Source organism: Ranitomeya variabilis, chromosome 5 (genome assembly GCF_051348905.1).
Source record: "Ranitomeya variabilis isolate aRanVar5 chromosome 5, aRanVar5.hap1, whole genome shotgun sequence".
Lineage (NCBI taxonomy): Eukaryota > Metazoa > Chordata > Amphibia > Anura > Dendrobatidae > Ranitomeya > Ranitomeya variabilis.
This window is the reverse complement of record NC_135236.1, coordinates 682,686,335-682,708,474: the sequence shown is the minus strand read 5'-3', so window position 1 is coordinate 682,708,474 and position 22,140 is coordinate 682,686,335. Positions and strand designations below refer to the sequence as shown.

General features: G+C 54.7%; 1 protein-coding gene across 7 annotated transcripts in view; it reads right to left on the bottom strand.

Annotated features, from left to right (window-relative positions):
- Window positions 1-279: 279 nt before the first annotated feature.
- KIAA1549 (KIAA1549 ortholog) overlaps window positions 280-22,140 on the bottom strand; it is a 57,755-nt gene continuing 35,894 nt past the window's right edge. The window contains exons 4-20 of one of the 7 annotated variants that reach the window (XM_077267168.1): window positions 19,432-19,609; window positions 19,216-19,346; window positions 18,946-19,123; window positions 15,781-15,840; window positions 15,347-15,492; window positions 13,107-13,284; window positions 12,850-13,028; window positions 12,561-12,772; window positions 12,298-12,425; window positions 12,026-12,219; window positions 11,682-11,905; window positions 10,747-10,891; window positions 7,402-7,749; window positions 4,409-4,461; window positions 2,609-2,751; window positions 2,289-2,458; window positions 280-2,190 (exon numbers count right to left, since the gene is read on the bottom strand). In XM_077267168.1, the coding sequence (XP_077123283.1) occupies window positions 1,963-2,190; window positions 2,289-2,458; window positions 2,609-2,751; window positions 4,409-4,461; window positions 7,402-7,749; window positions 10,747-10,891; window positions 11,682-11,905; window positions 12,026-12,219; window positions 12,298-12,425; window positions 12,561-12,772; window positions 12,850-13,028; window positions 13,107-13,284; window positions 15,347-15,492; window positions 15,781-15,840; window positions 18,946-19,123; window positions 19,216-19,346; window positions 19,432-19,609 (2,895 nt within the window). In that variant the 3' untranslated portion in view covers window positions 280-1,962. The remainder of the gene's footprint in view (window positions 2,191-2,288; window positions 2,459-2,608; window positions 2,752-4,408; window positions 4,462-7,401; window positions 7,750-10,746; window positions 10,892-11,681; window positions 11,906-12,025; window positions 12,220-12,297; window positions 12,426-12,560; window positions 12,773-12,849; window positions 13,029-13,106; window positions 13,285-15,346; window positions 15,493-15,780; window positions 15,841-18,945; window positions 19,124-19,215; window positions 19,347-19,431; window positions 19,610-22,140) is intronic. The other 6 variants (XM_077267172.1, XM_077267170.1, XM_077267169.1 and 3 more) reach the window with 6 other exon arrangements.

Below are 22,140 nucleotides of genomic sequence, written 5' to 3'. Positions count from 1 at the left end.
CTTTTTTTCTCTCTCGTTTATGTCCACTCCTATCTTTGCTTGGCCACCATCATGTCCGCCCTCCCATCTCATCCTCTTTTTGGCCTGTCCCGCTCTCTCCTCTTGTTGTTCGACTCCCATTCCCTTAGCCCTTGTCACGTTGTTAATCGTCCACAATCCCTTTTCTTTTCTACACCCGTCAAAGCCTCTCCTCTTGATGCTCGGCCCATGTCCCAGCTTCTCCTCTCATTGCTTGACCACCCTCCCATCCTTATGTTGCTCGACCTGTGCCCTCCTTTCTTCTCAGCCTTTGTTTCTCCCACTCCTATCATTGCTTAACCTCCTTCCCGTCCCCATGACACTAGATCACCCCGTCCCATCACCTTCTCTCCTCTTGTTGCTGGGCCTCTGTCCTCTCAACCCTTGTTTCGTCCTCTCCTCGGCCCTGTCCCATCCCCTCTTCTCGGCCTGTCCCAGTCTCTCTTCTTGTTGCTATGCCTCCATCCTCTCTTCTCCTTGCTAGGCCCTGTCTCATCCCATCCTCTCTACTTGGCCTGTTCCGTTCCCTCCTCTCGTTGCCAAGATCCCATCCTGTTCTGTTTTCGGCCTGTCCATTCTCTCCTCTTGGCCTATCCCATTCTCTCCTCTCGTTTGTCGCCCCACGTCCCATCCTGTCTTTGCTAGGTCTCCATCGAATTATCTCAATGTTCGGACCCCGTCGAATAGTCTCCTGATGATGCTCGGCATCCATCCCAGCCTCTCCCCTCATTGCTCGGCCTCCCTCCCATCCTCAATTTGCTCGCCTGTCCCCTTTGCTTTCTTGGTCTTCGTTTTGCCACTTCTATAATTGCTTAAGACACATTCTGTCCATTCCTCTTGTTGCTTGGCCCCGTCCCCTCCTCTTTTCTGCCTGTCCTGCTGTCTCTTTTGCTTGTTAGACCATTGTCCCCTCATGTCGTTGCTTGGACCCGGTCCCATTCCCTCTTCTCGTCCTGTTCCTTTCTCCTCTCATCTCGTTGCTTGGACCCCGTCCTGTTCTCCCTTCATCTCGTTGCTTGGTCCCTGTCCCCTCATCTCGTTGCTTGGACCCCATTCCATTCTCTCTTCTTTGCATGTCCCTTTCTCCTCTCATTTCGTTGCTTGGACCCCGTCCTGTTCTCCCCTTATCTCGTTGCTCAGTCCCCGTCCCCTCATCTCGTTGCTTGGACCCGGTCCCATTCCCTCTTCTCGGCCTGTCCCTTTCTCCTTTCATCTCGTTGCTTGGACCCCATCCTGTTCTCCACTCATCTTGTTGCTTGAACACTGTCCCATTCCCTCTTCTCGGCCTGTCCCTTTCTCCCCTCATCTAGTTGCTTGGACCCCATCCTGTTCTCCCCTAATGTCGTTGCTCGGTCCCCGTCCCCTTATCTTGTTGCTTTGACCCCGTCCCATTCTCTTTTCTCAGCCTGTCCTGTTCTCATCTCATTGCTTAGAACCGTCACTTTCTCCTCTCATCTTGCTGCTTGGACCCATCCCTTTCCCTCTTCTCGGCCTGTCCCTTTCTCCTCATCTCGTTGCTTGGACCCCGTCCCGTTCTCTCACTTCAGCACTTGGCCCCCACCCCTTCCTTTTGTAGCTCGGCCCCCCGTCCTCTATTCTCATTTTTTGGCCCGTCTTGTTCTTTCTTCTCTCAACCTTGTCCTGTTTACAGATGAAACATTCCAGTCACAACCACAAACACGTCCCTCCTGGACCGGCACAATCTGACCTGTTCCACCCATGAAAACCTGCTGGATCCCTAACCCCCGCCCTCATCACCTGCCGCTGTTTCTAATGACCCTTCACTCTCTCCAATGAAGACCCTCACGCTGCTACTGACTGCTCGCATACACTGCTGCCCGATGATGCGCTGCTCTCATTTCTCACTATTTCGGACACTCCTCGCACCCCTCCACTATGGCTTCCATAGGAAGCGGACACTTAGCCGGTGGTGTGCAGACCCTATCAGCTGTGGTAGGTGGGGGCGACCACCTGTTTCTGAGAGAGGCGCAGCAGTTCTTCCCGGATGGCCTTGATGAGTGAGGCGGAAGAGTGTCCAGGGTGGACGTCCTCAGCTGAGCTGGAGGGGTAACAGATGGAAGGGGGCAGATGAGAGCCCGGCTGGCGATTGGGGCCCCTGTTCACAGAGAACATCTGAGGGCCACTGTAGTCTTGGGCTCCATGTGTGTGACCCTATAACATAAATAAATCCCGAATTAAAGAGACAGCTAAGGCACAGCAGGGAGCCACCATCACACGGTGGACCCCCGTTTATGGATCGGGTCACTTACTGCTTCCCTGTGCGCTGCATTTCTTGGTGTCTCTTCTTCGTGACTGTAGTACGAGGGCCACACGGGGCCAGAAAATCCCTGTACAGACCGACTCGGAACCAACTCTGTGGACTGAGCCCCCATGCGACTCGCGATGCCCACCTGCGTCAACTGGTGAATCTGTGCGGGGCCTGAAAAGTGACACTTAAAGGTAATGTTAAAGGAGCCACTAGATATAATATCAGAGCCGCAGGGGCAGGAAGGCCACTGCACTTACCATCAGCCGCACCCTGGCCTGAAATGGCTGATAACAGGGAGTAATAGACAGTGGCTGTACTCACCAGAATTGCTTCCCAGGGGCCGCGGTCTGGCTACGGAGGTCAAGTCCTCGGGGTACATCCGGCCGGGATACTGACCTTCTGCCTGCTGAGACTCCGTGGCTGTTTCAGCCGGAGGCAGGAAGCCGGAACCGAACCCTGGGCTTCTACAGGAAGAAGACGGTTCAGGAGTCAGCGTCCATGACAGGGAAACGGCGGCACTAGGAAAATACTGCGCTCACAGGTGACGGGAATACATGCCACCGCACAGCCTCCCGCCACTAGCCGCACAGCCTCCCACCGCCAACTGCACAGCCTCCAGCCACAAGCCGCTGCCAACTGCACAGCCTCCCACCACCGCCAACCGCACAGCCTCCCGCCACAAGCCACACAGGCTCCCACCGCCTCCGACCACACAGCCTCCCACCAGAGCGCACAGCCTCCCTCTGCCAACTGCACAGCCTCCCGACCACCAACTGCACAGCCTCCCGCCACAGACCGAACATCCTCCCATACTGAGGACCCTCCTCTAACTGCATGCCCTCCCCTGAACACAGACCCTCCTCTGAGTACAGGACCTCCCACCCCCCCGCCAAACACACAGCCTCCCACCGCTGCCGACCACACAGCGACCCACCAGAGCGCACAGCCTCCCGACCGCAGCCTCCCACCGCCGCCGACCACACAGCAACCCACCAGATCGCACCGCCGCCGACCACACAGCGACCCACCAGAGCGCACAGCCTCCCACCAGAGCGCACAGCCTCCCACCACAGAGCGCACAGCCTCCCGAGCGCACAGCCTCCCACCAGAGCGCACAGCCACCAGAGCGCACAGCCTCCCACCAGAGCGCACAGCCTCCCAGCAGAGCGCACAGCCTCCCAGCAGAGCGCACAGCCTCCCACCACAGAGCGCACAGCCTCCCACCACAGAGCGCACAGCCTCCCGAACACACAGCCTCCCACCGCTGCCGACCACACAGCGACCCACCAGAGCGCACAGCCTCCCGACCGCAGCCTCCCACCGCCGCCGACCACACAGCAACCCACCAGAGCGCACAGCCTCCCACCAGAGCGCACAGCCTCCCACCACAGAGCGCACAGCCTCCCGAGCGCACAGCCTCCCACCAGAGCGCACAGCCTCCCGACTCACAGCCTCCCACCAGAGCGCACAGCCTCCCACCAGAGCGCACAGCCTCCCAGCAGAGCGCACAGCCTCCCACCACAGAGCGCACAGCCTCCCGAGCGCACAGCCTCCCGAGCGCACAGCCTCCCACCACAGAGCGCAGAGCCTCCCGAGCGCACAGCCTCCTGAGTGCACAGCCTCCCACCACAGAGCGCAGAGCCTCCCGAGCGCACTGATGGGAGCAGTTTTTGCTCGGATCATGGTGGACTCCGAGGTGTTACTCCACGGTCGGGGGAGGGGACGGCTGTGACAATCTTGGTTCCCACCTCTGCAGTCAGTGGGCCGTGACCGCTGCACCGACCATTAAACCCAACGACCATTAAACCCAACACCAAGAGCACGGATGGAAAATTCCAACCACAGGTCCAAGCCAGCGGCTTTCTGGGTAACTGAAGGAGTGCCAGCTCTGACCTGGAGAGTTTGTTACAATGTGTCGGTGCAGCTGGACCCTTGGACATGAGGGAGGCTTCTGCACTGACGCATTGCAACAAGCTGATCAGCTGTGCGAGCGAGACACGGACTGTTTCCATTTACTGACAGTAAACGGGATTCAAGACAGAAGGAACCGAGAAACTTCCACAACTTTACAGAAAGCAATGACGGAGCCGCAGCGCCCCCCCTGGACAGCGCGATCATTACCTTGTCATAAGGCTGGGAGCAGTGGGCTGCGGACCCCCGAAATCAAGGAATCTCTGAAAAGGAATAGAGATCTCCATGTTATACATCACCAATGCTCCGATCCTCCAGAGCTGCACTCACTATTCTGCTGTTACATCGTGTCTTATCCTCCAGTCACCTCCAGAGCTGCACTTACTATTCTGCTGTTACATCGTGTCTTATCCTCCAGTCACCTCCAGAGCTGCACTCACTATTCTGCTGTTACATCGTGTCTTATCCTCCAGTCACCTCCAGAGCTGCACTTACTATTCTGCTGTTACATCGTGTCTTATCCTCCAGTCACCTCCAGAGCTGCGGTCACTATTCTGCTGTTACATCATGTCTTATCCTCCAGTCACCTCCAGAGCTGTGGTCACTATTCTGCTGTTACATCATGTCTTATCCTCCAGTCACCCCCAGAGCTGCACTCACTATTCTGCTGTTACATCATGTCTTATCCTCCAGAGCTGCACTCACTATACTGCCGTTACATCATGTCTTATCCTTCAGTCACCTCCAGAGCTGCAAACACTATTCTGCTGTTAAATCATGTCTTATACTCCAGTCACCTCCAGAGCTGTAGTCATTATTCTACTGTTACATCATGTCTAATCCTCCAGTCCCCTCTAGATCTGCAGTCCCTTGATTCCTTCATGTCCCTGATGATGTCACAAGGGGTTCCCTGGGATCTCCCCATTTCCCTGGTGATGTTGCAGGAGGTTCCCTTGATTCCTCATGACTTCTCAGGGGATTTCCCCATATTTCTGGTGATGTCACAAGGGTGATCCCCGGGATCCCCCCCCCATGTCCCTGGTGATGTCACGGAGGTGCTCCCCGGGATCCTCCCATGTCTGGTGATGTCACAGGGGTGCTCCCCGGGATCCCCCCATGTCTGGTGATATCACAGAGGTGCTCCCCGGGATCCCCCCAATGTCCCTGGTGATGTCACAGAACACCCGGGATCCCCCCCATGTCTGGTGATGTCACAGGGGTGCTCCCCGGGATCTCCCCATGTCTGGTGATGTCACAGGGGTGCTCCCCGGGATCCCCCCATGTCTGGTGATGTCACAGGGGTGCTCCCCGGGATCCCCCCATGTCTGGTGATGTCACAGGGGTGTTCCCCGGATTCCCCATGTCTGGTGATGTCACAGGGGTGCTCCCCGGAATCCCCCATGTCTGGTGATGTCACAGGGGTGCTCCCCGGGATCCTCCCATGTCTGGTGATGTCACAGGGGTGCTCCCCGGAATCCCCCATGTCTGATGATGTCACAGAGGTGCTCCCCGGGATCCTCCCATGTCTGGTGATGTCACAGGGGTGCTCCCCGGAATCCCCCATGTCTGGTGATGTCACAGGGGTGCTCCCCGGGATCCCCCCATGTCCCTGGTGATGTCACAGGGGTGCTCCCCAGGATCCCCCTATGTCCGTGGTGATGTCACAGAACACCCGGGATCCCCCCCATGTCTGGTGATGTCACAGGGGTGCTCCCCGGGATCCCCCCCATGTCTGGTGATGTCACAGGGGTGCTCCCCGGGATCCCCCCTTGTCTGGTGATGTCACAGGGGTGCTCCCCGGGATCCCCCCATGTCTGGTGATGTCACAGGGGTGCTCCCCCCATGTCTGGTGATGTCACAGGGGTGCTCCCCGGGATCCCCCCATGTCCCTGGTGATGTCACAGGGGTGCTCCCCAGGATCCCCCCCATGTCTGGTGATGTCACAGGGGTGCTCCCCGGGATCCCCCCATGTCCCTGGTGATGTCACAGGGGTGCTCCCCAGGATCCCCCTATGTCCCTGGTGATGTCACAGAACACCCGGGATCCCCCCCATGTCTGGTGATGTCACAGGGGTGCTCCCCGGGATCCCCCCATGTCTGGTGATGTCACAGGGGTGCTCCCCGGGATCCCCCCCATGTCTGGTGATGTCACAGGGGTGCTCCCCGGGATCCCCCCCATGTCTGGTGATGTCACAGGGGTGCTCCCCGGGATCCCCCCATGTCTGGTGATGTCACAGGGGTGCTCCCCGGGATCCCCCCCATGTCTGGTAATGTCACAGGGGTGCTCCCCGGGATCCCCTCATGTCTGGTGATGTCACAGGGGTGCTCCCCGGGATCCCCCCATGTCTGGTGATGTCACAGGGGTGCTCCCCGGGATCCCCCCATGTCTGGTGATGTCACAGGGGTGCTCCCCGGGATCCCCCCCATGTCTGGTGATGTCACAGGGGTGCTCCCCGGGATCCCCCCATGTCTGGTGATGTCACAGGGGTGCTCCCCGGGATCCCCCCCATGTCTGGTAATGTCACAGGGGTGCTCCCCGGGATCCCCCCAATGTCCCTGGTGATGTCACAGAACACCCGGGATCCCCCCCATGTCTGGTGATGTCACAGGGGTGCTCCCCGGGATCCCCCCATGTCCCTGGTGATGTCACAGGGGTGCTCCCCAGGATCCCCCTATGTCCCTGGTGATGTCACAGAACACCCGGGATCCCCCCCATGTCTGGTGATGTCACAGGGGTGCTCCCCGGGATCCCCCCCATGTCTGGTGATGTCACAGGGGTGCTCCCCGGGATCCCCCCCATGTCTGGTGATGTCACAGGGGTGCTCCCCGGGATCCCCCCCATGTCTGGTGATGTCACAGGGGTGATCCCCGGGATCCCCCCCATGTCTGGTGATGTCACAGGGGTGCTCCCCGGGATCCCCCCCATGTCTGGTAATGTCACAGGGGTGCTCCCCGGGATCCCCCCATGTCTGGTGATGTCACAGGGGTGCTCCCCGGGATCCCCCCATGTCTGGTGATGTCACAGGGGTGCTCCCCGGGATCCCCCCATGTCTGGTGATGTCACAGGGGTGCTCCCCGGGATCCCCCCCATGTCTGGTGATGTCACAGGGGTGCTCCCCGGGATCCCCCCATGTCTGGTGATGTCACAGGGGTGCTCCCCGGGATCCTCCCATGTCTCTGGTTTTGCTTCCAGTAGTGACTCACGTTATAGTGGGAGGACTGGTGAGAGGGGTACGGCCAAGGTGCAGACTCCTGACCGCTCCGAGCGGAGGAGCTGTTCCCCACATGCTGTCCTGAAGTGTTTCCAGACTGCAGCGCCCCGGGCCCTTGGCTGCTCGGGGCCACCAATGCGAAGGCGTCATCCAGCAGAGACTGCATAGTCTGCCGCACCTCTTCAATGGACGGCTGAGGGGCCACGTACGGAGCCGGGAGGTGCGGAGCCGGGAGGTGCGGAGCCGGGAGGTACGGAGCCGGGAGGCGCGGGGGGGAGCCGGGATACTGGCCCAGCTCTGACACCGGGGTGGGGTTATCGGAGGGGAGGTCAGGGTCAGACTGGAGAAAGACAAGCAAGTGTAATCTGTTATCAGCCAGACACACGGTGACAGCATATTGTTCTCTGTTATCAGCCAGACACAGTGACAGCATATTGTTCTCTGTTATCAGCCAGACACACGGTGACAGCATATTGTTCTCTGTTATCAGCCAGACACACGGTGACAGCATATTGTTCTCTGTTATCAGCCACATACACGGTGACAGCATATTGTTCTCTGTTATCGGCCAGACACACGGTGACCGCATATTGTTCTCTGTTATCAGCCAGACACACGGTGACAGCATATTGTTCTCTGTTATCGGCCAGACACAGTGACAGCATATTGTTCTCTGTTATCAGCCACATACACGGTGACAGCATATTGTTCTCTGTTATCAGCCAGACACAGTGACAGCATATTGTTCTCTGTTATCAGCCACATACACGGTGACAGCATATTGTTCTCTGTTATCGGCCAGACACACGGTGACAGCATATTGTTCTCTGTTATCAGCCACATACACGGTGACAGCATATTGTTCTCTGTTATCGGCCAGACACACGGTGACAGCATATTGTTCTCTGTTATCAGCCAGACACACGGTGACAGCATATTGTTCTCTGTTATCAGCCAGACACAGTGACAGCATATTGTTCTCTGTTATCGGCCACATACACGGTGACAGCATATTGTTCTCTGTTATCAGCCAGACACACGGTGACAGCATATTGTTCTCTGTTATCAGCCAGACACACGGTGACAGCATATTGTTCTCTGTTATCAGCCAGACACACGGTGACAGCATATTGTTCTCTGTTATCAGCCAGACACAGTGACAGCATATTGTTCTCTGTTATCAGCCAGACACACGGTGACAGCATATTGTAATCTGTTATCAGCCAGACACACGGTGACAGCATATTGTTCTCTGTTATCAGCCAGACACACGGTGACAGCATATTGTTCTCTGTTATCAGCCACATACACGGTGACAGCATATTGTTCTCTGTTATCAGCCAGACACACAGTGACTGCATATTGTTCTCTGTTATCAGCCAGACACAGTGACAGCATACTGTTCTCTGTTATCAGCCAGACACAGTGACAGCATATTGTTCTCTGTTATCAGCCAGACACAGTGACAGCATATTGTTCTCTGTTATCAGCCAGACACACGGTGACAGCATATTGTTCTCTGTTATCAGCCACATACACGGTGACAGCATATTGTTCTCTGTTATCGGCCAGACACACGGTGACAGCATATTGTTCTCTGTTATCAGCCACATACACGGTGACAGCATATTGTTCTCTGTTATCAGCCACATACACGGTGACAGCATATTGTTCTCTGTTATCAGCCAGACACACGGTGACAGCATATTGTTCTCTGTTATCAGCCAGACACAGTGACAGCATATTGTTCTCTGTTATCAGCCAGACACACGGTGACAGCATACTGTTCTCTGTTATCAGCCACATACACGGTGACAGCATATTGTTCTCTGTTATCAGCCACATACACGGTGACAGCATATTGTTCTCTGTTATCAGCCAGACACACGGTGACAGCATATTGTTCTCTGTTATCAGCCAGACACAGTGACAGCATATTGTTCTCTGTTATCGGCCACATACACGGTGACAGCATATTGTTCTCTGTTATCAGCCAGACACACGGTGACAGCATATTGTTCTCTGTTATCAGCCAGACACACGGTGACAGCATATTGTTCTCTGTTATCGGCCACATACACGGTGACAGCATATTGTTCTCTGTTATCAGCCAGACACACGGTGACAGCATATTGTTCTCTGTTATCAGCCAGACACACGGTGACAGCATATTGTTCTCTGTTATCGGCCACATACACGGTGACAGCATATTGTTCTCTGTTATCAGCCACATACACGGTGACAGCATATTGTTCTCTGTTATCGGCCACATACACGGTGACAGCATATTGTTCTCTGTTATCGGCCACATACACGGTGACAGCATATTGTTCTCTGTTATCAGCCACATACACGGTGACAGCATATTGTTCTCTGTTATCAGCCAGACACACGGTGACAGCATATTGTTCTCTGTTATCAGCCAGACACACGGTGACAGCATATTGTTCTCTGTTATCAGCCACATACACGGTGACAGCATATTGTTCTCTGTTATCAGCCAGACACACGGTGACAGCATATTGTTCTCTGTTATCAGCCAGACACACGGTGACAGCATATTGTTCTCTGTTATCAGCCAGACACACGGTGACAGCATATTGTTCTCTGTTATCAGCCACATACACGGTGACAGCATATTGTTCTCTGTTATCAGCCAGACACACGGTGACAGCATATTGTTCTCTGTTATCGGCCAGACACACGGTGACAGCATATTGTTCTCTGTTATCAGCCACATACACGGTGACAGCATATTGTTCTCTGTTATCAGCCAGACACACGGTGACAGCATATTGTTCTCTGTTATCAGCCAGACACACGGTGACAGCATATTGTTCTCTGTTATCAGCCACATACACGGTGACAGCATATTGTTCTCTGTTATCAGCCAGACACACGGTGACAGCATATTGTTCTCTGTTATCAGCCACATACACGGTGACAGCATATTGTTCTCTGTTATCAGCCACATACACGGTGACAGCATATTGTTCTCTGTTATCAGCCAGACACACGGTGACAGCATACTGTTCTCTGTTATCAGCCAGACACACGGTGACAGCATATTATTCTCTGTTATCAGCCAGACACACGGTGACAGAATATTGTTCTGTTATCAGCCACAGTGACAGCATATTGTTCTCTGTTATCAGCCAGACACACGGTGACAGCCACTGAAACAGCTGACACTACATTACAATATGAAGCTCACTGCAGTCGTGTGTTCTCTGTTATCAGCCAGTGAGGTAGTGCCACACTGCACGCTAACAGAATGACCTCCACATCTGTGGGTGATAACAGAGAACAACAGATTATATCCCGGCCATTCACTCACCACATAGGCGGAGTTACTGACGCCGGGGGGCCTCTTGTAGGTTCCCTCGCTGTCTGTGGTAATTAGGCGGTCTCGGTCTGCATCCGGGGGGCTCGAGGACCCCTGCTGCTTACGACGTGGTTTTGGTGACCGTCTGGATCGTGAACTGGAAATTAAAAACACCCCATGCATAATCATTACCACCTGCTGCTCTGTCCCTTCCCCATGCTTTACACTGCAGCTCTGCTCCACAAGACAATGTCTACATCTCAGCTGGAAACATCATCAGTGCCTCGGGGAGGAGCCTCGGCTGGGGGAGGAGCCTCAGCTGGGGGAGGAGCCTCGGCTGGGGGGAGGAGCCCAAATAAAAGCATGAGCCTCAACCGAGAAGGGGGGTTAGGGGCCTGACCGAGAGGGAGGTGGGGGAGGGCGGAGCCTGAACGAGGGGGGCTGGGAGGAGCTTTAACGAGGGGGGCTGGGGGAGGGAAGAGCATGAATAAGAGGAGGGAAAGGGAGGAGCCTTAACAAGAGGGGGGAAGGGAGGAGCCTGAATGAGGGGAGGAGCCTGAATAAGAGGGGGATTAGCCTCAATGAGAGGGAGAAGCCAGAACAAGGGGGGAGACTGAAAGAGAGGGGGAGGGCGAGGAGCCCAAATCTAAGCATGAACCTCTACCATCCAGAAAACCTTAACCGGGGAGGTGAGAAGAGCCTAAACGAGGGGGATAGCAAGGAGTGTGAATGAGAGGGGGAACGGGAGAAGCCTGAACGAGTGGGGGGAGGGGGGGAGGAGCCTGAATGAGTGGGTGGGGGTAGTCTGAATGTAGGGGGGGGGGGGTGTAACTGGGTGGGCAAGGGAGAAAGAAGAGGGTCTAAACAGAAGGCGTGAAAAGGAACAACAAGTGTTTGGGGCTGTTCGCATGTTCGCGGCCTCAGCAGGTGGAGGACGTCAGTGTCACCTCTTGCGCGGCTCTATGAACACCGTTGGGACGCCCAGCACGGGGTCCAGGATCTTATCGAACTGCATCTGTGCCCTGCGGTACATGCGCTGCCGCTCCTTGGTGTCCGTCATTCCCACCACGTCCACCAGCGGGAACTCGTAGTGCCCCTTCCTCTTGGCGCGCAGCCGGATCTTATTGCGGTGATGCTCGATCTCCGACTTGTGCCGTAACGTGGTCTGAATCTGCGCAGAACGGAGAGAGGAGACGTCAGGGGCCCCAGGCGCCACAACTACAGGGCGGCCGTCTCTTGCGCCATGGCTCCCCACTCTGTCAGCTGCAGAGCGTCGCTCCTCTCGGTTTACCTTATTTGCCTCCACTTCCCGCTCCGCCGTGGACAGCCCGTGCATGGGCAGAGCCGCCATCGGCTGCATGGCGATGAGCTGAATCTTGCTGGGCAGCCGCCGGCTGGCCTCGGAGGAACGCGACATGCGATCGACGTGTTCAAAGATGGACGCTGAGGAGTGGTGCTCGGGCCCGCTGCCCAACGCCGGGATCTCTGCCAGAAATGGCGTTACATGTACAGGACGTTACCGGATATCCAGTGATCTCACAAGACCCAACCCACTAAACTTACCCCCTTTACCGGTGGGTCGCAGTCTGGTTTCCTGCGGTGGAGCGGAGGGTCTTGGACCCTCCTCTCCGGACTCCTTCCCGCTGGATGGTTCGCTGGCAGTGGATCCTGCGTCGGAGGGGGTGACCCTACTGGATGAGAAATATCAAAACCATCTGACATCCTGGAGCCCCCCCGAGCAGCCTGAAGCCCCCCCGAGCAGCCTGGAGCCCCCCCCCCCGAGCAGCCTGAAGCCCCCCCCCCCCGAGCAGCCTGACACTCCTCACCTGCTGCGATGGCGACCGATCTTGTTGGGTTTAGTGGAGCACTTGGACCTGGGGGTCGGGATGTCGCCATTTTCAGAGGGGGTGGAATCTTTGAGAGGCCCGTGCAGCACCGGAGGGGGCGGCTCATGCACCACCAGGACCTCATCTTTATTGTGCTGCCCCAGGTGCTGCTTGGCAAAGTCAAAGCCTTTAACGTTGGGAGCCTGGAGCTGCTGACAATCAGTCATGTGATCAGCAAGGACAGAGGCGACCACAGACATTGGGGTGGGACCAGGGACCCCACTCTCACCTTCTGTCTCTGCTGTAAGTTGCTTATGGTGTCGGGCTGGAAGTCCAGCTTGTCCGTGCGGCACAGCTTCCAGTACAAGATGACGATGATGACGGTCACCACCAGCACCGGCACAGCCACCCCAACGATGATCCACAGGTTCTGCGCCTGCCGATCCGCCTCTGCCGGCTGGTTAAGAGCTGCAGAGACAGAGGAGACCTGAGTCCTGGGCGCAGGCAGCTCAGCGCTGCCGGCGCCATCACTAACCCGTCACTCACGTTGTGCCACCACGCCCTGTAGGCGATACCCCAGGATGATGGCCGCTCGCTGGATGTTCACCTCGTTAATCAGACTGGAGGCCTTGTCAGCAGCCAGGCGCACGCCGTACTGATCCTCGATGAAGTACACCAGCTGCACCGGGTCATCCTGACCATCGAGACGGGAGACATTGACCACCTGCGGGAAATAGAGAGTGTGATGAGGGTCAAGCTCCGCCCCCGACGGTGACATCACTGATACCACAATGTCAGCCCCACCCCCTACTGGTGACATCACTCGTATTATGTCACAGCCCCGCCTCCTACTGGTGACATCACTGATGTATTATGTCACAGCCCCACCCCCTACTGGTGACATCACTCGTATTATGTCACAGCCCCGCCTCCTACTGGTGACATCAATGATATAACAATGCCACAGCCCCACCCCTAGTGGTGACATCACTCATATGTCAAAGCCCTGCCTTCATTGGCTGTAAGCCATAATCATCAACATTAACAGAAATAAACCCATGAAATAGATCACTCTGTGTAATGACTCTATAGAACATAGGAGATTCACTTTTTGTATTGAACTGAAATAAATTCACTTTTGGATGATATTTTAATTTAGTGAGAAGCTCCTGCATGTCACAGCCCCGCCCCCCTACTGGTGACATCACTGAGGTATGTCACAGTCCCGCCCCTGAGGATGAAGTCATTCATATAATGTTGTCAGTCTCGCCCCTGCTGATGTTGTCATTCATATAATGTTGTCGCAGTCCCGCCCCTGCTGATGACGTCATTCATATGTTGTTAGTCCCGCCCCTGCTGATGTTGTCATTCATATAATGTTGTCGCAGTCCCGCCCCTGCTGAAGACATCATTCATATAATGTTGTCGCAGTCCCGCCCCTGCTGATGACGTCATTCATATAATGTGGTCACAGTCTCGCCCCTGCTGGTGACGTCATTCATGTTTGCAGTCTCGCCCCTGCTGATGACATCATTCGTATAATGTTGTCACAGTCCCACCCCTGCTGATGTCATCCATATAATCTTGGCACAGTCTCGCCCCTGCTGATGACATCATTCATATGTTGTTACAGTCACGCCCCTGCTGAGGACGTCATTCATATAATGTTGTTACAATCCCACCCCTGCTGATGACGTCATTCATGTTTGCAGTCCCGCCCCTGCTGATGACATTCATATGTTGTCACAGTTCCGCCCCTGCTGACGTCATTCATATGTTGTTACAGTCACGCCCCTGCTGATGACATCATTCATATGTTGTTACAGTCCCACCCCTGCTGATGTCGTCATTCATATGTTTGCAATCCCGCCCCTGCTGATATTCATATAATGTTGTTAGTCCCACCCCTGCTGATGTTATTCATATAATGTTGGCACAGTCCCGCCCCTGCTGATGACGTCATTCATATGTTGTCACAGTCCTGCCCCTGCTGACATCATTCATATAATGTTGTCACAGTCCCACCCCTGCTGATGACATTCATATGTTGGCACAGTCCCACCCCTGCTGATGACATTCATATGTTGGCACAGTCCCGCCCCTGCTGATGACATCATTCACATAATGTTGTTAGTCCCACCCCTGCTGATGATGTTATTCATATAATGTTGGCACAGTCCCACCCCTGCTGATGTCATCATTCATGTTGGCACAGTCCCACCCCTGCTGACGTCATTCATATGTTGGCACAGTCCTGTCCCTGCTGATGACGTCACTCATATAATGTTGGTAGTGTCCCGCCCCTGCTGACATCATTCATATGTTGTCACAGTCCCGCCCCTGCTGACATCATTCATATAATGTTGGCACAGTCCCGCCTCTGCTGATGACGTCACTCATATAATGTTGGCACAGTCCCGCCCCGGCTGATGACGTCACTCATATAATGTTGGTACAGTCCCGCCCCTGCTGACGGCATCATTCATATGTTGTCACAGTCCCGCCCCTGCTGATGACATCACTCATATAATGTTGGCACAGTCCCGCCCCTGCTGATGACATCACTCATATAATGTTGGCACAGTCCCGCCCCTGCTGATGACGTCACTCATATAATGTTGGTACAGTCCCGCCCCTGCTGACGACATCATTCATATGTTGTCACAGTCCCGCCCCTGCTGACATCATTCATATAATGTTGGCACAGTCCCGCCCCTGCTGATGTCATCATTCATATACTGTTACAGTCCCGCCCCTGCTGATGACATCACTGGCTTTCCGCTCACCTGTACTGTGGTGCTCCCAGCGTAGCTCGCCCTCTTCCACCGGCGTTTTTGTGATGTGGCCTCGCTGATGATCTGGGCGAGTTTCCGCTCCATCTCGGTCTGGAACATCTCGTCCTGCAGCCGCTGCTCCTGGACTCCGAGCAGAACTGACAAGAAGAGAGAGATGAGACACGCGGAAGTGACAGGCGCAGCGCTGGTAGATGTGCAGAGAGGGCACCCAGCAGCACAGAGTGTTACAGGAGCGGCGGGTGTGACGCCATGCCACAGAGTTACATAGTAAGAGAACGAATCCAAGCAGCACAGAGTATTTCAGGAAGGGAACGATCTGATATTGCAGGAAGCTCTATACTTAACATTACACTGCAAGCGTAGGGTAGAAAAGCAGCACAGAGTATTTCTGGAGAGGAGTGAGGTGCAGTGACCGTCCTACTTACTTGTCCGGAGCCAGGAATCCTTCAGGAGTGGGGAGATGTCGAGCTGAGGATACGTGGACGCTGGGTGCAAAACACAGAAACAAAGTCACCGACTACCGCGCAGACCGTGACTACTGCGTGTGGTTGTCAGAGCGCCGCCCTCCCATCACTATAGTACCGGTGCTCGTATCTCCGGCCCAGGATCTCTACTTGCTGTCAGTGAATGGGAGCGATCAGCATCACTGACAGCTCTTCTCACACCGCAGGAAGGGGGCAGTAGTCCTGATGGAGGGCGCTGGGGTCCTGATCTAGGGGGCCGTAATAGCCCTGATCGAGGGAGGGTAGTCCTGATCGAGGGAGGGTAGTCCTGATCGAGGGAGGGTAGTCCTGATCGAGGGAGGGTAGTCCTGATCGAGGGAGGGTAGTCCTGATCGAGGGAGGGTAGTCCTGATGGAGGGCGCTGGGGTCCTGATCTAGGGGGCCATAATAGCCCTGATCGAGGGAGGGTAGTCCTGATCGAGGGAGGGTAGTCCTGATCGAGGGAGGGTAGTCCTGATGGAGGGCGCTGGGGTCCTGATCTAGGGGGCCATAATAGCCCTGATCGAGGGAGGGTAGTCCTGATCGAGGGAGGGTAGTCCTGATCGAGGGAGGGTAGTCCTGATCGAGGGAGGGTAGTCCTGATCGAGGGAAGGTAGTCCTGATCGACGGAGGGTAGTCCTGATCGACGGAGGGTAGTCCTGATCGAGGGAGGGTAGTCCTGATCGAGGGAGGGTAGTCCTGATCGAGGGAGGGTAGTCCTGATCGAGGGAGGGTAGTCCTGATCAAGGGGTTACACAGTGGAATGTAAAAGTTTGGGCACCCCTGGTCAAATTTCCTGTTATTGTGAACAGTTAAGTTGAAGATGAAATAATCTCTGAAAGGCCTGAAGTTACAGATGACACATTGCATTTTTATTTTGAGGAAATCTATATTTTTTTATCTTTTACACTGTTAAAATTACAAAAAGTAAAATGGGACAATGCAAAAGTTTGTGCACCCTGCATGGTTAGTACCCCCTTTTGCACATATAACAGCTTGTAAACGCCTTTTGTAGCCAGACAAGAGTCTTTCAGTTCATCTCTGAGGGATTTTCCTCCGTTCTTCCTTGGAGAATTCCTCCAGTTCTGTGAGATTCCTGGGTCTTCTTGCTTCCTCTGCTATTTTCAGGTGAAGCCACAGATTGTCAATAATGATCAGGGGACTGTGAGGGCCATTGTAAAACCTTCATCTTGCGGCTTTTGAGGTCTATTGTGGATTGTGACGTGTGTTTAGGATCATTATCCATGCGTAGAAGCCATCCTCTTCCTCTTTTCACCGTCCACTTTGTTACAGATGGTGTTCTGTTTGATCAAGAATTTGTTAACATTTCATTGAATCCATTCTTCCCAGTACCCGTGAAATGTTCCCCATAACATTGGCTGCAGCACAGCCCCAAAAGCATGATTGATCCACCCCCATGCTTAATGGTTGGCGTGATGTTCTTATCCTGAAATTCTGTGCCCTTTTTTCTACACACATACCTCTGATCATTGTGGCCATAGAGATCTATTTTACCCTCATCGTCCACAGGACTTGTTTCCATAATGTATCAAGCTTGTTTAGATTTTCTTTTGCATACTTCTGACACTGAATTTTATGGTGAGGACGCAGGAGAGGTTTTCTTCTGACGACTCTTCCATGAAGGCCATATTTGTGCAGGTGTCTCTGAACAGTAGGACAATGTACCACAACTCCAGAGTCTGATAAATTTTTCTGACGGTTTTCAGCAGTCAACTGGGGGTTCTGATTTAGCTCTCTAGCAATCGTGCGAGCAGCTCTCACTGAAATTTAGCTTGGTCTTCCAGACATTATCTTGACCTCCACTGTTCCTGGTAACGGCCATTTCTTAATTACATTTCGAACTGTGGAAAGGGCAACTTGTGAACACTATCTTCTTATAGCTTTCTCCTACTTTGTGGGTCTCTGCCATTCTCGGAGTGCTCAGCAGCTGCTTAGAAGACCCCATGGGTTTTTGGAGCAAGGTTAGAGGAGGCTGGGTTTTTATAAAGCTGGGAAATTGCCATCATCTGGCCTTTCCTAACGATGATAGTGAACGAGTCATAACCCTAACAGATAATTAAGGGCTGAACTATCAGTCAAAGTTATTGGAGCACAAAAATCTCCAGGGAAGCTGAAACTTTTGCATCAGCCCATTTTCCTTTTCGGAAATTTAAAAGTGTAAAAAAATGACAATATACAGCTCTGGCAAAAATGAAGAGACCACCACATCAAATCCCTGTCATGGCCGCCCAATCTCCAGACCTGAACCCCACTGAAAACCTCTGGAATGTAATCAGGAGGATGATGGATAGTCACAAGCCATCAAACAGGGAAGAACTGCTGACATTACTGTACCAGGAGCCGTGTGAGAGACTGGAGGGAAGCTGCCGAGACGCAGGAAAGCTGGGATTAACAGTCATGGTTATTCCACAATATATTGATTTCTGAACTCTTCCGGAGGTAAAACATTAGCATTGTTGTTTCTAAATGATTATAAACTTGTTTTTTTGCATTATTTGAGGTCTGTATTTCTTTGTTATTTTGACGATTTCTCATTTTCAGAAAATAAATACAAAATTTATTGCTGGGAACTTTGGAGACATGTTGTCAGTAGTTTATAGAATAAAAGAGCAATTTACATTTTACTCAAAAATATAAAGAGGAAAATCAGACAAACTGAACATTGTGCTCTTCATTTTTGCCAGAGCTGTATATTTATTTTTGAGTAAAATACAAAAGAAATGTGTTCTGCAACCTGCTCATAATAACAGTAATTTTGACCAGGGGTGCACAAACTTTTACATTCCACTGTAGACCTGGAGGAGGGGGTTGTACCCTATCCCTATAGTAGTTCTTGTGCTTTTGGTGTCCATGAGGAGGGGGGAATTACATCACTCCGCAGCGTGTATTCTCCTCCAGTCACCTCCAGAGCTGCAGTCACTGTTCTGCTGTTACATCGTGTCTTATCCTCCAGTCACCTCCAGAGCAGCACTCACTATTCTGCTGTTACATTGCATCTTATCCTCCGGTCACCTCCAGAGCTGCGGTCACTATTCTGCTGTTACATCGTGTCTTATCCTCCAGTCACCTCCAGAGCTGCACACTCACGCTCGGCGATCTGCTTCACAGGAAACCCCAGGAAGAAGCTGAACTCCACCAGGCTCAGGTTGCGGAGTTGGTCGCTGACGTCGGAGCCGTTCATGAAGCCGCCGCGCTCCCGGACAGCGTAGGTGACGGTCACCGGGGCCTTCCAGTTCCCGAGCCGCGGGGCACTGATGTTCACCACCTGAGGACGGCCAATACACGTGAATAGCCCCGGCCCCTGATTGAAGCAGCGCTGCAGGGTAAAGCAGGGATATAACCCAGGACAGGACGCACCTGGACGGTGAAGTTCTCGCTCTCCTGGCGCAGTCTCCGCACCTCGTACAACGCCAGCGTTAACCCTTTCTGGATCTGCTCACTAAACGTACAGAGTCTGATGTCCACAGACTGCGGCACAAACTGCAGCACTGCAGGCGGGAAGATGGCGCTGCCGTCAGAAAGGAGAGACGCAGTGTGGGGCACAGCATGCTGGGAGTTGTAGTACAGTCTTACCCGTCTGGACGTGGAACCTCCGATCTATCCCCATGAATGCGGTCTGCAGGGAAAGGATGGAGGGAAATCTTCCCATCACAAGACCACCCCCACTCAGGACGCCACCAACGGCGCTGGCGGTGTACACGAGCGGCCCGGACGTCACCATGAACGAGTAGCTGCCCGCCATGGAAAAGACCTGCGAGCAAGAGAAAGAAACAGGACATCACCGCGGGGGCACAAACTTATGTCCCTGCAGTACCAGCGCCCGCCTGCAGGGGTCACCGCAGCACCAGCGCCCGCCTGCAGGGGTCACCGCAGTACCAGCGCCCACCTGCAGGGGTCACCGCAGTACCAGCGCCCACCTGCAGGGGTCACCGCAGCACCAGCGCCCGCCTGCAGGGGTCACCGCAGCACCAGCTCCCGCCTGCAGGGGTCACCGCAGTACCAGCGCCCACCTGCAGGGGTCACCGCAGTACCAGCGCCCACCTGCAGGGGTCACCGCAGTACCAGCGCCCGCCTGCAGGGGTCACCGCAGCACCAGCGCCCGCCTGCAGGGGTCACCGCAGCACCAGCTCCCGCCTGCAGGGGTCACCGCAGTACCAGCGCCCACCTGCAGGGGTCACCGCAGTACCAGCGCCCACCTGCAGGGGTCACCGCAGTACCAGCGCCCACCTGCAGGGGTCACCGCAGTACCAGCGCCCGCCTGCAGGGGTCACCGCAGTACCAGCGCCCGCCTGCAGGGGTCACCGCAGTACCAGCGCCCACCTGCAGGGGTCACCGCAGTACCAGCGCCCGCCTGCAGGGGTCACCGCAGCACCAGCGCCCGCCTGCAGGGGTCACCGCAGCACCAGCGCCCGCCTGCAGGGGTCACCGCAGCACCAGCGCCTGCCTGCAGGGGTCACCGCAGTACCAGCGCCCGCCTGCAGGGGTCACCGCAGTACCAGCGCCCGCCTGCAGGGGTCACCGCCTGCACCTCAGAATAAAATGCAACCAGATCATAGGCCGCAATAAGGATCCACTACAGGATCATAATCCAGAACCTCGCTGTAACCCCCACACCGCCCCTCTATAAGGCTACCTCTGTACCGTGCTGTAACCCCCACACGCCCCTCTATAAGGCTACCCCTCTGTACCGTGCTGTAACCCCCCCCCACCGCCCCTCTATAAGGCTACCTCTGTACCGTGCTGTAACCCCCCCACACCGTCCCTCTATAAGGCTACCCCTCTGTACCGTGCTGTAACCCCCCCCCACCGCCCCTCTATAAGGCTACCTCTGTACCGTGCTGTAACCCCCACACCGCCCCTCTATAAGGCTACCTCTGTACCGTGCTGTAACCCCCACACCGCCCCTCTATAAGGCTACCTCTGTACCGTGCTGTAACCCCCACACCGTCCCGCTATAAGGCTACCTCTGTACTGTGCTGTAACCCCCACACGTCCCTCTATAAGGCTACCGTGCTGTAACCCCCACACCGTCCCTCTATAAGGCTACCTCTGTACCGTGCTGTAACCCCCACACCGCCCCTCTATAAGGCTACCTCTGTACCGTGCTGTAACCCCCACACCGTCCCTCTATAAGGCTACCTCTGTACCGTGCTGTAACCCCCACATCGTCCCTCTATAAGGCTACCTCTGTACCGTGCTGTAACCCCCACACCGTCCCTCTATAAGGCTACCTCTGTACCGTGCTGTAACCCCCACATCGTCCCTCTATAAGGCTACCTCTGTACCGTGCTGTAACCCCCACACGTCCCTCTATAAGGCTACCTCTGTACCGTGCTGTAACCCCCACATCGTCCCTCTATAAGGCTACCTCTGTACCGTGCTGTAACCCCCACACCGTCCCTCTATAAGGCTACCTCTGTACCGTGCTGTAACCCCCACACGTCCCTCTATAAGGCTACCTCTGTACCGTGCTGTAACCCCCACACGTCCCTCTATAAGGCTACCTCTGTACCGTGCTGTAACCCCCCACACCCATACCTCTCCGAGGCTACCTCTGTACCTCACTTATCCTCTCCCCCCCTTGGGTGCTACCTCTTCCCCCCTTCGGTGCTACCTCTGCATCTCTCCATCAGTCTCTCTGGGAATAGTTGTTGCTACCAGCGGACACAAAACAGTAACTGCAGAGAACCCGGGAGACGGGAAGGGAAACAGAATCTGCAGCATCAGGCAACAGTCACCAAGAAGGTGGAAAAAAACTATTCCCTGCTGTGACCTCTACAATGTCAGCAAGCACACCGTCTCCTGAAATCCTCTGTGCTGCTGAGAGCCCTGCTCCTCATATGTACCACTTCTCTCCAGATTAGCACGCTCTTCTCCTGACATACTCTGCGCTGCTGAGAACCCTGCTCCTCATATGCACCACTTCTCTCCAGATCAGCACGCTCTTCTCCTGACATACTCTGCGCTGCTGAGAACCCTGCTCCTCATATGCACCACTTCTCTCCAGATCAGCACGCTCATCTCCTGACATACTCTGCGCTGCTGAGAACCCGGCTCCTCATATGTACCACTTCTCTCCAGATCAGAACGCTCTTCTCCTGACATACTCTGCGCTGCTGAGAACCCGGCTCCTCATATACACCACTTCTCTCCAGATCAGCACGCTCTTCTCCTGACATACTCTGCGCTGCTGAGAACCCGGCTCCTCATATGTACCACTTCTCTCCAGATCAGCACGCTCTTCTCCTGACATACTCTGTGCTCCTGAGAACCCTGCTCCTC